This window comes from Marmota marmota, unplaced genomic scaffold (genome assembly GCF_001458135.2).
Source record: "Marmota marmota marmota unplaced genomic scaffold, marMar, whole genome shotgun sequence".
Lineage (NCBI taxonomy): Eukaryota > Metazoa > Chordata > Mammalia > Rodentia > Sciuridae > Marmota > Marmota marmota.
The window spans coordinates 263,807-277,919 of NW_025999915.1; the positions used below are offsets into that span (position 1 = coordinate 263,807).

A 14,113-nucleotide genomic window follows, 5' to 3' on the forward strand; every position below is an offset into this window, starting at 1 on the left:
TTGTAATGTCATATGTAGCTAATAAAAAAAAAAAAAAGAAAAAAGAAGAAGACCTCCTTCTATCCAGGTGTTCTTGGACCAGGTCATAACAAATGCAGTGGTTGGCCAGAGCCTGAGCCATCAGGACTGGAAGGCGTGGTCATTCAGTGTGGCTCCACACATCTGTTGTTTTCAAAAAAAAAAAAAAAAAAAAGTGAATCTACCCTTTGGTAAACTCAATGGAAAATTATAGTTTAGACACATATGGGCTCCATTAGCTGAATTTATGTTGTGAATTGGCCAAATAAAACTATTTAACACATGCTTTACCCATCATTTATTTTTTATGTGGTAAGAACCCATAAAGTCTACTTTCTTTGCTACTACAATATATTGTTATTAATTGTAATTATGATGTACAATAAGTAAATTTTTAAAATAAAGCCATCTTCATTACCTTCATCATCCACTTTATTTTTAGGTGTCCTGTTTGAACACACTACACAGGCAGCAAGTCATTTGTAGATGTATGTAGGTGTCATGGAGGTTTCAGACCCTAAATAAATAAATTCTATGTTTTCAGGAAAATGTGCAGATGATTCTCTAATCTTATTTCTCTGTGTGCTTAGCTTTTCTGTTTCCTCTAAGCATGAGAAAGGAAATGTTATTTCCAAAAAGGATATGTTCCATGACCTATACATTCAGAGGAGCCAAAACACTTACTTTCACCATTCACCTTCCCTCTAGGAGAGGGCACATCTGCTTCCCAGAATGCCCTGCAGCTGCAGCAGACACCACCATGTGCAGAAACTAGAGCCAGAGGGATGGGGTGGGGAGGGGCAGTTTCCATCCTGAGAGAGCCACAAGAGCTAAATTCCAGCCTGCCTTTGACCAAGAAAGTGTATTTTAAGTGCTTACTTAGGAAATTCTGGGTTTTGTTTTTATTAAGAAATGGTAAGTTTTCCTTAGAGACATTATTTTCAATGTGGCTGTAAGTCGAGTTAGATTTGTGCACGTGGCCAGTCCAAACAGCCTGAATAGACAGGATTACTGCCACCAATGACTGACCTTCCTTCTAGAAAGTCTCCAAATGACAGAAGAATGAATCCAAACTATTCTCTTTTGTTTATCCTTTTCTTTAAGTGCATGTTTTCTGTCCCTTGTTCCACTGTAGGGCTGAAAACACCGGAAGCATCCTGTTTAGCAATCCCAAAGGAAGAACTTGGAGGACTCAACGGAGACATTTTGAACATTTGAGTACTCCAAGGATACAATAGAGGGCCACCCCATACCAACAAGCCGGGGGACTATGTAGGATGTGTTGCATGTCCCTGCACAGGTGGCTTTCTTCAGATGTTTTATGAGTTCTTTTCTTCACAACCAAAGTCACTCTCTTCAGATCTTCTCCCAAGGAATGAAGATAAAGGGAGTGGCCAGCTCCACCTGTCCATGTCTCTTATTACCACATTCCTTTAGAAACCTTATCTCACTGAAAGCTTTTCCAGGCACTCAATACATGCATAATTTTATGGTTGTGAATTTTGAGAAAATGAGTAATATACTTTCCCTTGACATTCTAAAAAATATCTAAATAACTATGAGAAGAATGGATATATATATATATATATATATATATATATATGAGTCTGGGAATGTTTTTCAAAAGATGAAAAGAAAATGTATCAAAACTTTTGTCTGTAGATAAAATACAATGTTAGAAATGATGTCTATGTCAAAAGGTTGCTATCAAAATGAAATTCATATATGTGAAGGGGTTTGCATTTGGCCTAAAACAAGAAAAACAAACACATCCATAAGTGGGCCTAGGGGGTTGGGGGTCAAAGCTGTGCTAACCATTTGTGTTTAATCATCTTGCCATTACTGTGGCAAACTATCTGAGATGATCAACTTACAAAGAGAAAAGGTTTATTTTGGCTTAGTTTCAGAAATTTCCATCCATGGTTGATGGACCTGCTTTTAGGTAGTATATCGTGTCGGGAGCTGATGGAGGAAGCTGTTCATTCATTGTGACTGTTGAACAGAGAGAGGTAGGAAGGGGCCAGCATTCCAATAGCTCCTCCAAGGTTATGCCCTCATGACCTAACTTCCTCCAGCTAGGCTTAACCTCTTAAATGTTCCATCCTCCCAATAAATACCACTATTTTGAAACCAAGCTTTTAAGCCACAGAACTTAGAGGATAGTCCAGATCCAAAATATACCTGTAAGATTGAATTGGGATAATTTGTGCCTTGAGTGCCACATTCAGTATCCATGTGGAAATCTGAACCCATGTTCCACTTGATTACAGTTTTGCCCTTTGCCCCAAGATGTGAACTGAGGGAGGGGGAGAATGAAAGCTGAGCCCCAGGGTAGGTGGAATATACTTGGCCTCAACCCAAGATGCCATTCTCCTTTCCCAGACTATGTACTATAACTAAGGGAAGAATAATCCCAAGTCCAAGTACTTTATTTTACATAAGTGTATTTTATTTTATTTTACTTTATTTTATTTTATTTTATTGTATTTATTTTACATGCATGTGAAAGCCATTCATCTGAGCTCAGAGTGTGGTCCAGCCAAGAACTGGGCTTGTACTGATTGCTGGGGCTTAGTCACTTCAACAAAGAGTCAACTGAAATGACATGAAGTCAAAGGGAGGGACAAAAGGATAGGAGTGATAAGAACAAGAAAACATCTTTGCATATAAATTTAATGACTTATGGGGAAAGAACAGACCCCTCTAAATTCCATAATATTTAAATATATCAGAAAGGCTTATTTTCCTGTGGAGTTTCAAAATAACATTTTTCTGATTATACATGAATACAAATTGTTACTCAACTTTGTGTCACTGTGACAAAATGCCTGAGAGAAAAGGTCGAAGGAGGAAAGGTTTATTTTGGCTCATAATGTCAGAGATTTCAGTCCATAGTCATTTGACTTCATTGTTTCTGGTCCTGTAGTGAGGCAGCACATCATGGCAGGGATCCATGGTAGAGCAAAGCTGCTCAACTCATGGTGGCCAGGAAGCAGATAGAGACAGGAAAGAGCCAGGGACTAGAGAGAGCCTTCAAGGGCTCGCCCCCATGGACCAAAATCCTCCAACTAAGCCTCACCTTCTAAAGTGTCCACCGCTTCTCACGGCCCATTAAGCCATGAGATCAGAGCTCTCACGATCCAATCACCTTCCAAAAGCCCCAACTCTGAACACTACTACATTGGAGAACATTTCAGATCTAAATCATAGCAATTATAGAAAATTTAAAAATGAAAAACATTTGTAAAATTAAGGCACAAATCACCCCCAGGGTCCCAGTGTCTTTCATAAAAGATGGAGAAGCATTTTTAGGTGATTGTTTTATTCCCCTGATATGGAGTCAAATTCTGAGTGAGGCCATTTAATAGACAACCAAAGTAATGTAACCCAGAAAGTACCAAAAAGCCTCTCAGAGTAGGACACTTGTTGCTTATGGGTCTCTTACTGTCATAGGTCTGTAGCAGATAGGACCACTGACATTCACCTTCATAATTTAGTACTGTTATGGCCCCCTGGTCCTTATCCCAGGGAAAGGAAAGAAGAGCACCTTGATCCCTGGATGGTTACAAACTTTTCCGCTCAGCTACCACCAGCCCTGGGCCCCTTCTTCCCCCTAGCCAGACCCTTTGCAAGGCTGTGTGGACATTAGGTTGTGGCTACCGGTGGTAGCTCTGTGACACTTTCTGCAGTGGAATTGTTGCCAGAGATGAAAACTTTTTTTTTCTGAGTCTCTTCTCATTTTTATTTTTTAAAAAAGATTTAGGAATGGGAAGAAATGACTTAGTTACTTTATTTTTTAAATCTGTCAATGCTACAGTAACTGAATAAATAAGATTTTTTAAAGTTCAATGTTTATAGATATTTATTAAAAGTGAATTATAAGCCATTAAATAATGATGATATACACCAGGAAGGGATTTAAGCAAGAAAAGTCATGTCATTTCACCACAAGAAATAAATAAAGACTATAGCTGGAGTTTGATAGCCACAGCTTTAAATCTTTTTTTTGAACATTTTTTTAGTTGTAGTAACAATACCTTTATTTTATTTATTTAGTTTTAATGTGGTGCTGAGGATCGAGCCCAGTGCCTCACACTTACTAGGCGAATGCTCTACCGCTGAGCCACAACCCCAACCTAGCTTTAGATCTTGTGGTAGAATTCCCAGCTCTGTCAGGTCTTTATGGTAGAATCTTTCTTATGCTTCTTAGCTGGAATAAATAGAAAGCAGTTAGGAAATTTCTTGCCCTGTGATCCTAACAATGTTAAAAAGAAAACACTCTTTTTTAACAAGCCTGATATGGAAAAGAGAAGGAACAATTACAAATGTTTTGGTGGCATTGAAAATCCTATGAAGATGGGCTGGGGTTGTGGCTTAAGGGTAGAATGCTTGCCTAGCATATGTGAAGCACTGAGTTCGATTCTCAGCACCACACACATTTTTTAAATAAATAAAATAAAGGTCCATCAACAACTAAAAAATATGTAAAAAAAAAAAAAAAAGAAAGAAAGAAAGAAAAGAAAATCCTATAAAGGAGTTTGGTTGTTTTTTTTAAGCAATACAATAAAATAAGATTAGCCAGTTTATCTGGCTGAATTAGACTTTTCCAGTTACAAAGTTAAAATTTCAAATAAATACTGTATTTTTCACTTCTTTTCTTGTAGATGATGGACATGGTATAGACATAAATAGCTGCCATACTTCACCTCAGGTGACGCTATGTGCCAAAGTTTACTCAAAAAAAAAAAAAGGATCTTAGATAATATTCTATTTATAGGGAGTTTTTGAAAATAGCACTAATATGCCTGGCTAACTGGCTATCTACAACATCAAAGTGAACATGAAATTCTAACAATAAGAGGTTTACCAAAGAAATTTGTTGATGGTACAATGGTTACTGTGCTTTTAGTGGAAAGTCTAATAGACATAAGCAAAACTTGTTCTGGGTCAATTTCCCACAACCAATTTTCTGTCACAAATTTGTGTCAAATCTCTATTTCTTTCTGTCTAGACTTTGAACCTAGATTAGTTTGAGAAATGGAATCACTCTAAGGAAACTACATAAATTTTAGTGGTATTTAATGTATATTAAGTGGTATGTGTGTGTGTGTATATAAATAAAATGGATGTTGAGGATAAAATGGTATATCAAAAAAATTGAAAACATTTAGGAGGGAGGCAAGGGAAAACATCAATATCAAAAATATTAAAAATGGTAAATGTAAAGCAGGGAGCATCCTATTCACGCCACCAGATATGTCTTCATTAAGTGTACTCTTTCCAGTTGGTGTGAACAGCCCAGATGAATAGAAGAGAAGCCGTGAACTGTAAGGGAGTGGAAACACAAGCCAGGTATAAGGACCATCCAGATTCACCAGACACATCCTTGGGTAGCTCTAGATTGTGCTGGAGTAGGCCAGCAACCAAACAACTTCCTAAGCCCAGTGTACACAGACCAGCCAGGAGACGGAGAATGCCCTTGGCATGGTGGGGGGGGCGGGGTACGAGCTTCGGCAGATACAAGCACAAAGTCCAATCCAAGCCCCAAAGCACATCAAACCTAGACTAACAAAAGGAAAAAGGAACTGGCACTGCCAAAAATAGTTCCCCAGTAGATCAATTCCACTATTATGTTTTCGGGATCAACAAAATTTCTCCATGAACTGCTCATTTAGTATAAAATGCATGCATTTTGTCACCTTATCAGATTTTGTCACCTTATCAAATGGCTGTCCTTTCTGGTGGAGCATACGAATGTGTGTTTTGGGGTATGGTGATACACTGTCTCCATACTGTGCCATTGTATCAGAAAAGTGCATCATTATAAGTCTTTTCATCTGCCTCATCACTAATGAAGTCTTCCCAGAGGCTTTTATTCAAATCACTTGAATCAATTGAACTGGAAATCAATATTCATACCCAAAGCTGTGCCAACTGAGGCTGCCATGTAGGTGGTGGAAATGAGGCTCAGCACACAAGGAATTAATTATAAATGCTTTAGTGAAACAGTTATCCACTCTGGCATTCAGACTGCCCACCTGTGTCTTCTTGCTCTACCAGCTTCACCTTCAGCTCAGAACACAACACCCTACTCTCCCGGCACCTCCTCTGAGGCACTTCCCCCAGAGCTCACCCTCTTCATAATCCAAGATGGGAACTTTTGATTCAGAAATGGTGGAAACAAAACTGAGCCAAGGTTTGGGAGCACATGCAGGGAGGGCTTTAATTGGGGAATAAGTAGGACTTCCGCTGAAGGGAAACAGCATGATGGAAGAACCAGGCAGCTTCCCTAACAAAGGGAGATGCAAGGTTTTAATTGATATGTGTGTGTGGGGGGGGGGGCTAGGGTCTGGTAATTTACCACCTGCCCAGAGCATGGTTCCAGTTACATTTTTGTATCAGATTCAGACACCAGGTAGTAACAGTAGAGTTGTCCCAGGATTGGCTGAGCTACTCTTGAAGCTGCCACCATCATCCTGTGCAAATGTCCTGGCCTCGTGGTTTGATCTGGGTCTTAGGAAGGACCTTGGATGCTTGTGCCGCTGCAGCTGGTGGAAAAGCACCAGGGTGGCAGAGTAGAAGAAAACACAGAGCAGCTCCCCCCACCAATCAGTGTGTCCACAAGCAGAGCTGAGTGGAACTGACCCAAGTGCTAAGGCAGCAAAGGGGGCAGAGATTAGCATGAAGATAGAGATAACCAGCCTTTGCATTCCATCCCAGTCACCTATCAGACACCTACTGCAGGCCCAATGACGTCAGTGTTTTCAACAGAAGTGGCCCTCAGGTCCCTGAAAAGTAACCTAGGTCACCTTTATCATTATAGCCCACATCAGAGGTGTCATCTACAGTAAAGCTACTAGGAAACCAATAACGATCCACCCAGCTGTGCGACCTCCAAAATTAGTGATTTTTAAGTTGACTAGGAACAGGCAAAGCTAGAGGGTTTGCTTCAGTTATTCCCCTAGTAATAATTCCATCTTATGCAAATAGTCAGCTTCTGTTTTCATCAGCCTTGATGACAGATCTGTTGAAAGGAACACAAGAGTAGAGAAAAATATTATGCTACTACAAGGGGTGACAGTTTATTATACCTAGGAGTTTATGTCATTGTCCCAGCCTTTTGCCTCCCCAGGTTCTCAGAATCATCATGTTAAAAACTGATCATGCCCCATGTTCAAGTCCTTGTTCCAAGACCCTTGTCTAAATTCTTCAGAAAATACCAAGTGTTATACAGAGGAGGGAGAAGGATGCTATTGTTTGACTGATTTGTCCCCAAAGATTTCTGTTTGCCACAAAGGCTTAGTCCTCAGTGTGGAGATGCTGAGATGGGGGAAGCTTTTAAGAGGCAATCAGGTCATGAGGGCACTGCCCTTGGAAAAGATTAATGCAGGTCTCATGGAACTCGGTTAATTTCTGTGAGAATGGGCTGTTATAGGGGAATCTGGCACCTCCATACTCCACTTGGCACTTATGTGCATTCTCCCAATGCTATGATCTCAGTTACCATGAGGCCCTCGCCAGAGCCAAGCAGAAGCCAGCATCTAGCTCTTGAACCTACAGAACTGTGAGCTAAACAAACCTCTTAAAAAATAAAATTCCCAGTCTCAAGCATTTTGTTATTGCAACAGAAAACAAACTAAGACAAAGGGTGAGTACCAAATCAGCAGGCACTTGCCACCCCCCACTTTCCTTTCCTCACCTCAATCCTAATTTCCATGTTCCCTGACATTCACCAATTCCATTCTGTCACCACAGCTTGAGTACCATAGGTAAAGTGGACCAGGTGCAGAATCAACATATGAGTAGCAGCAGTGAAGTCAGAGGCGGGCAGTGGAGGTCCTCCCCACCATGCCTTGGAAAACAGAACCTGGCCCATTGGTTTCCCCTGTATTGCTGAATGCTACAACTGCATTTCCAGCAGGTAACATTAGTGGCTGCAGAAACCATGGCCACTTTTTTTGATAATATTTGCCATGAAGAAAGTCACCTGGTATAGACTCACACATTTGTTAGATTATGTCTCTGACCCCTGGCACAATTTGACTTGTCAAGGTAAGGAGGCAGTATGTGTGTGAATAAACCCATGACCCACCAAACCACAGGGAAGTAGAGATGCACGTGGAAAAGGGACTGATTTCTCACTGGGCCTAGTTACGTGCTCTCCCACCTCCATGGAGTCTTCCAGAGAGCTCACAGAAATTTTAGAATTTTTGAGCTCCCCATAGGAGATTCCTGAGATGAGCCCTCACCCCTCACCCCTCCTCACAGCTCTGCATTCTACTCTAGTCTCTCACTAAAAATGAGATGATATTTTCATGCCACAGTGGAGAAGAGAGAGGCACCACTTATCTTCTTATGCCTGGAGAAGGGCCAACGGTGATGGCAGTTATCTGCCCACAGTGAAGCCACAGGGTCCTTCCCAGCTGCAAGGGGGTAGGTGACGGCTCATCCCCGGCAGGGATGAATGAACCCAGCAGCCAAAGTGACCACAGACCCACAGAGAAGGGCAATTTCAGATCCTGGAAAAACATCTCACATGCAAACAGTAGTCGACATGGGTATCCAAAATGGGCCCTTTATTTTTGAATTGTTACACTGCACTAATAAGGTCACTTGGGTCACAGGCACATGGTGGAGTGTCAGAAGAAAAGTGGGTCAGAGGGTGAAAGCAGAGGACTGCACCCAGGGATGACTGTTTCCTCACGGAGAAGAAACTCGGCCGCAGAACAGAATCCCTCTGGTCCTGCTGTGCTGGATGAAGAAGAGGAAGGGGTGGTCTGCGCAGAAGCGCGCAGTGAACCTTATGCACCTCATCATCATGATAGCGGCAGTGGCGGCTGCAGCTTCAGTACCCTCCTCATTGACCTCCACAAAGGACTTGTGCACGACCTTGGACAGATACAGGTCTTTCCTGGATGACATTCCAGAAAAGTCTGCCCTGGCCTCATCGAAGGCATCGGTCATGCCCAGGCTGCGAAGGACTTCCTCCAAATCATAATTTTCCTGTAGCTTAAACCGAGGGAGGAAAACCTCCACCTCCTCTTCGTCCATCAGGTCTGGGTTGGTCCACTCTATGTATTTCTCATAAGTAAGTTCCTTCTCCACCTAGAAGGGAGTTGAACATGTCAAGACAGAGCACATGCTGTCACACAGGGCCACGTGCGATAATGGAGATGCTCCACATTGTGATTGCAAGCCTCACCATGGCCAGAGGTGGTGCTAGTGGTAACCAAGGTAACTAGACAGAGCTCAGGGACAGCTCAGCAGGAGAGCTTTCCTAGTATCTGCAAGGCCCTGGGTTCCATCCCCAGGACAGACACAAAAAATAAAATAAAATAAAAAGCTAACTGGGAACGGGGGAAAGCAGCTACACTAGAAACCCAATGCCCTTCCCCTGCCATCACGGCCTCGTTATGGCTTAGTGCTCCTTACCGTTTTCAAGTCAATGTGCTCATCGGGCAGCATGATGATCATATTCAGCTCCTCGCTGACATAGGGAAGGACTAGAATCTTGGTGAATATTTCCCCTATATAGGTCATTTTAAAAGTAGACTTCTTAAACATCATTTGCACAGGCTTCTCCTCATTCTGTAAGGAAATGGACAACTGTTGAGTAGAAACTTGACCCAGCTGGCACATTGGACTATACCACAGAGGTTAGCCCCTGTGGGCCCCCGGAACACTCTTGACCCAGTTTCTAGGACAGGCCATAAGGTTCCTCCTGAACCCCTGTTATGGTTAGACACCAAGTGTCCCCAGAGGCCAGTGTGTTAAAGGTTTTATCTACAGTGTGGAGCTATTGGGAGGCACTGGAATCTTTAAAACGCAGGGCCTAGTAGAAGTTAGGTCATTGGGGCAAGTCCTTGGAGGGGACTCTGAGACCTGAGCCCTTCCCCTCCCCTTCATTTCCTGAGAGGTAAATGGTCTTGCTTAATCACGTGCTCCCACCTTTGCCATTCACAACCTCCATGCCTAAAAGCAAAGGGCCTGCCTCATCATGGATGGGAAACTCTAAAAGTACGAGCCCAAATCAATGTGTTCCCTGTATAAGTGGATTAGCACAATATTTGGCACACTGACAGAATGCTAAGAAACCTCCAAACACTGAAGTGCCCAGACTCACACCCAACACCTTTCTTGGTGACTTCACCTACTCTCATGACTTTGAACTTAATCCACAAATTTACAGTTCTAGCTGGGACCTCTCCCCTGGACTCCAGGCTCATGTGTTATACTGGCTGCGTGACACCCACACTTAGACTAAAAGAAAGTCCTAATGTCACACATGACTATGGGCTCCTTATATCCCCTTCCTGCTCCACCTACACCTCTGCCCATCACAGTGGGCAGTGACACCATGCATCCAGTTGTCAAAAGCCACGGTGCGTCCTTGCTCATGTCTTTCTCTTACACTCTGCATCTCACTCCTTAGCAGATTATGGTGGCTCTACCTTTGAAATACAACCAAAACCTCATCTGTTGTTCTTTCTTCCACTGCCATCACCCTATCCCTGGAGTACAGAGATGACCTCAGAGGGATCCCAGTGAAATGTAAGTCAGATCACACCCCTCTGACTGGACACCCTTCCATGACACCCTCTCTCCTAGGAGCAAGATCTGAAGTGCTCAGTACATCCTATAATCACAACAGCTCATCTCCCATTCCTTGTCTCTCCTACCTCCTACTACTCTCCCTCTGCTGGTTCCTACACTCACAGGGGTCTCTATGGAAAATCAGGGTCATTCTATCCCTCCTCTGTCCACTCATCCCTAAAACCTAGAGAGTGTAGCCTTTGCCTCTTCCTGGTCTTTACTCAAGTATCACCCTCTCAGTGAATGCTTCCTTGATACACCTGACCTGCAGCTGTACCCCCAGCCACAGCTTCCTGTCTGCCTCCTTTGTGTCTCTGCATCATTTACCACTGCCTAACAACTATTAATGTCTTATTTAAGATTCTGGTCTCTCTCTCAAGAAAATGTAAGTTTCATGAGGCAGACATGTTCAGCTAGTCAATACCTGGCACACAGTAGGCACTCAATTAACATCAGCTGAATAAATGAATAAAAAAATTGATCAGCACAAATAGCAAAGGGCCATCCTCAGACCATGAGAAAAAGACAGAGGACAGTGACCACATCCTACCCTACAATACTGCTTAACTCATGAGTACTCCACAGTTTGATACCAGCAGCTACTATGAAGTTGTTTTTAGCTCCATGCAACAGGCACAGCTGAGGGAGCTCCCTAGTTCTCTGGCACAGCACATCATTCCAGATCAAATGGAGTAAACCAAAGACATATCTGTTGTCACTTTCTGTCTCCACCTTGTCGAGCTTGCCTGAACTAGACCTCAGCCACAACAGTCACCTGCCCTTGGCTCCTCAGACATGTCCTTGGCCAGAACTTGGCACACTTTTTCCATAAATGGGCGGACAGTAAATATTGTGGCGTTTGTGCTACAGACAATTCCTATCATAACTACTCTATTCTACTGTTGTGATACATATAAACAAATAAGTATGTGTGTGCACCAACAAAACTTTATCTGATAAACTTGATATGGGCCGGCTTTGGCCCACAGGCCTCAGGGTGCTGACCCCACCTTATTCAATTTCTCTGCATTCCCCTCCAGGACCCAAGGTCTCCAATCTTATAATAGAAAAGAATCTAATCTTGGTAATTTAATGACTCACTAAATATATAATTATGTTAGTAAGCTTAATCTCCTTTAGAAATGAGGAATCCAAATGAAAATCCTTATCAACTTAAAATCCATGTCCCTGGAGACACCCCTGCCACACACTCTGTGGGCTGGTACAGTCAACCCCTGCTGCAGCTCCACCCTCTCCCTCCACTGCAGAAAGCAAGGTAAACTTCTTCACTGCTCTATATCGAGCAGAAGCCACGTGAGAGCAGTTCTGGTTTCCCTCTGAATACAACGGCAGAACCTCCAAAGAAAGCCTTTTGCTCTCCATTGTCTGTCCTTCCTGCTCCATCCTGCCTGGACAGTGGAGGCAGTATCTGAGCCCTCCTGTGAGCACGAGGAAGAGGCCACAGGCTGAGGGTGGCAGAGCAGGGAGAGCTGGTTCCCAAGAGCATCACCCCAGTGCCACATCAGCCCTGGGTTCTCCTCTCCTCTAGGCCTCCTTGTGGTAAGCCATTCTTATAGACCGTGGCCGCCATTAGAAGATGGCGCCGGCTTCCACTGTGGCCTGTGATAAACAACTCCTTTTATGGAGAGTTGGCGCGCAATCCCTTACCACCCTATGAGAGAGATCCACGTGGCGGCTTAGGATTGGGATGCGGGGGGCTTTATTAAGCTGTGCTTGGGCATGGCGGGCGCGGGCGCTAGAAGAATGATACATGACTCAAGGCCTGAATAAACTGCTGAAAGAAGAATCCTGTGTCGTGTTTCCCTTGCCGGCGAGGGGTCGCGACACCTCCTGGGTGGTGAGATGAGCTGTGAGCTAAATTGCAGAGATCTGAGCTAAACTGCAGAGATCAGATGAATGAAGCCCTAACATACATCTTGTTAAAGATGAATTTCAAGGATAAAAAAATCATATTTTGAGGGGAAAACAGGACAGTTCAGTGCATAATAAATCTCAACACAAAATGTATGTCTTGAAAAACTGAAGGTTCAGATCCAAGTGGACGAGGAAGATCTAATTTATGGTCAGTGATCAAGAACACATTAGTCCACCCTGTCTGCTTTGCAGCATGTCAAAAAAAAAAACTCTATGATTAAAAATACTTTTAAAAAATTGGATTCTGTGAGCGAAAGACACCAGGCCATCAGCAAACAACACCTTCCAAGCTGAAGGTGGTTAAACTCAAGAGTCTAATTCTGTGTATGTATCCCTTTGCTTGTTTTTAAACAAAAATATGTACTGGTGTTATCCTTACAAACAAAAGAAGACTGAAGATCAGTGATTGGTTCAGTACTTCCTGAGCACCAGCTACATACAAGTCAGCATTTATATGACAGCCATCTGCCCTGAGATGGTTTTCCAACAAAAGTAAAAAGTACTTCAACCACTGCAGTGTCTTGGGGAGACCAGCAGAGGGCGTAGTGACAGCTTAGATAAAGGGGCAGAAATCAGATAGGGCTTCCAGAGGGGACACCACTGTTAAGAAAGAAGTGTGGTGGGGTCCCAGATGCAGAGTCCATTCACTTGTCCCATGCCACCACAGCCTATGAGGTTCCTTATTCACCAAAGCTTGGCTCTACAGCCCAACATCATGAGGGTTGAGGGTTGAGGGTTGAGGGTTGAGGCTGCCATTGCTATGAAACTGGCATACCGACACTTCTATCAAGAGACAACAATAAGGACCTGGTAAGATGTCACCAAGGTCACTGTAGCCTGGCTGCACCAGAGGTTTCTCTACTAGGATGCTAAGAGTTATCCTGTTGCTGAAGTAACAGGGAATCTTGCGTGGGATTGCCTATCTTTTATTTCTCCTACTAACAGCCAACTTCTTATGATTATACTAGTCATATAATCTAATACCTCCATATTGTCACATCCTACCTCCTAAACACCTCAGCCAACTCCCCCAAGCGCCCTTCCACCATGAAACTGTAAACCATTATGCAAACCTACTGACTATATGGTTGAAGATAACCAAACTCATCATTTCTGTTTATAGTGACAAAACTGTAAAATAGAACAAAAATGTAAAAATAGAACCTAACTGATACATGGCTGTTCATTGAGTGCTATAATATTGAAATCTCCCTCAAAAGTGAGATATTGGTAACCTGTAGGCACACTATAAGACAATAGGACAGAAGCTGTAATACCTCAGATCTACACTGCAAGAGAGGAAGACACATAGACATCGTGAAAAAATAAGGGAGAAAAGTGCCCCAAACAAACCAAGACACTGTAATAATAGAATCCATAGACAGTGCAGTAGGTGAAATGTCAGAGAAGGAGTTCAGAATATACATAACTAAAATGATTTGGGAAATAAAGAATGACCTAAGTGAGCAGATACAGGCAAAAATCAATCACTCCAACAAAGAGATAAGCGAACAAATTCAAGTGACTATTGATCACAAAAAAAAAAAAAAAAAAAAAAAAAAAACCC

At 42.8% G+C, this 14,113-nt stretch overlaps 1 protein-coding gene and 1 pseudogene across 2 annotated transcripts in view; both read right to left on the reverse strand.

Annotated features, from left to right (window-relative positions):
• Positions 1–5,260: 5,260 nt before the first annotated feature.
• Positions 5,261–8,238, reverse strand: LOC125615726 (annotated as a pseudogene).
• A 335-nt stretch (positions 8,239–8,573) lies between these two features.
• The window catches only part of LOC107160995 (serpin B6-like), a 137,415-nt gene continuing 131,875 nt past the window's right edge, over positions 8,574–14,113 (reverse strand). For both annotated transcript variants that reach the window (XM_048799965.1, XM_015507546.2), the window contains 2 exons: positions 9,451–9,606; positions 8,574–9,123 (listed from right to left, as the gene is read on the reverse strand). In XM_048799965.1, the coding sequence (XP_048655922.1) occupies positions 8,719–9,123; positions 9,451–9,606 (561 nt within the window). In that variant the 3' untranslated portion in view covers positions 8,574–8,718. The remainder of the gene's footprint in view (positions 9,124–9,450; positions 9,607–14,113) is intronic.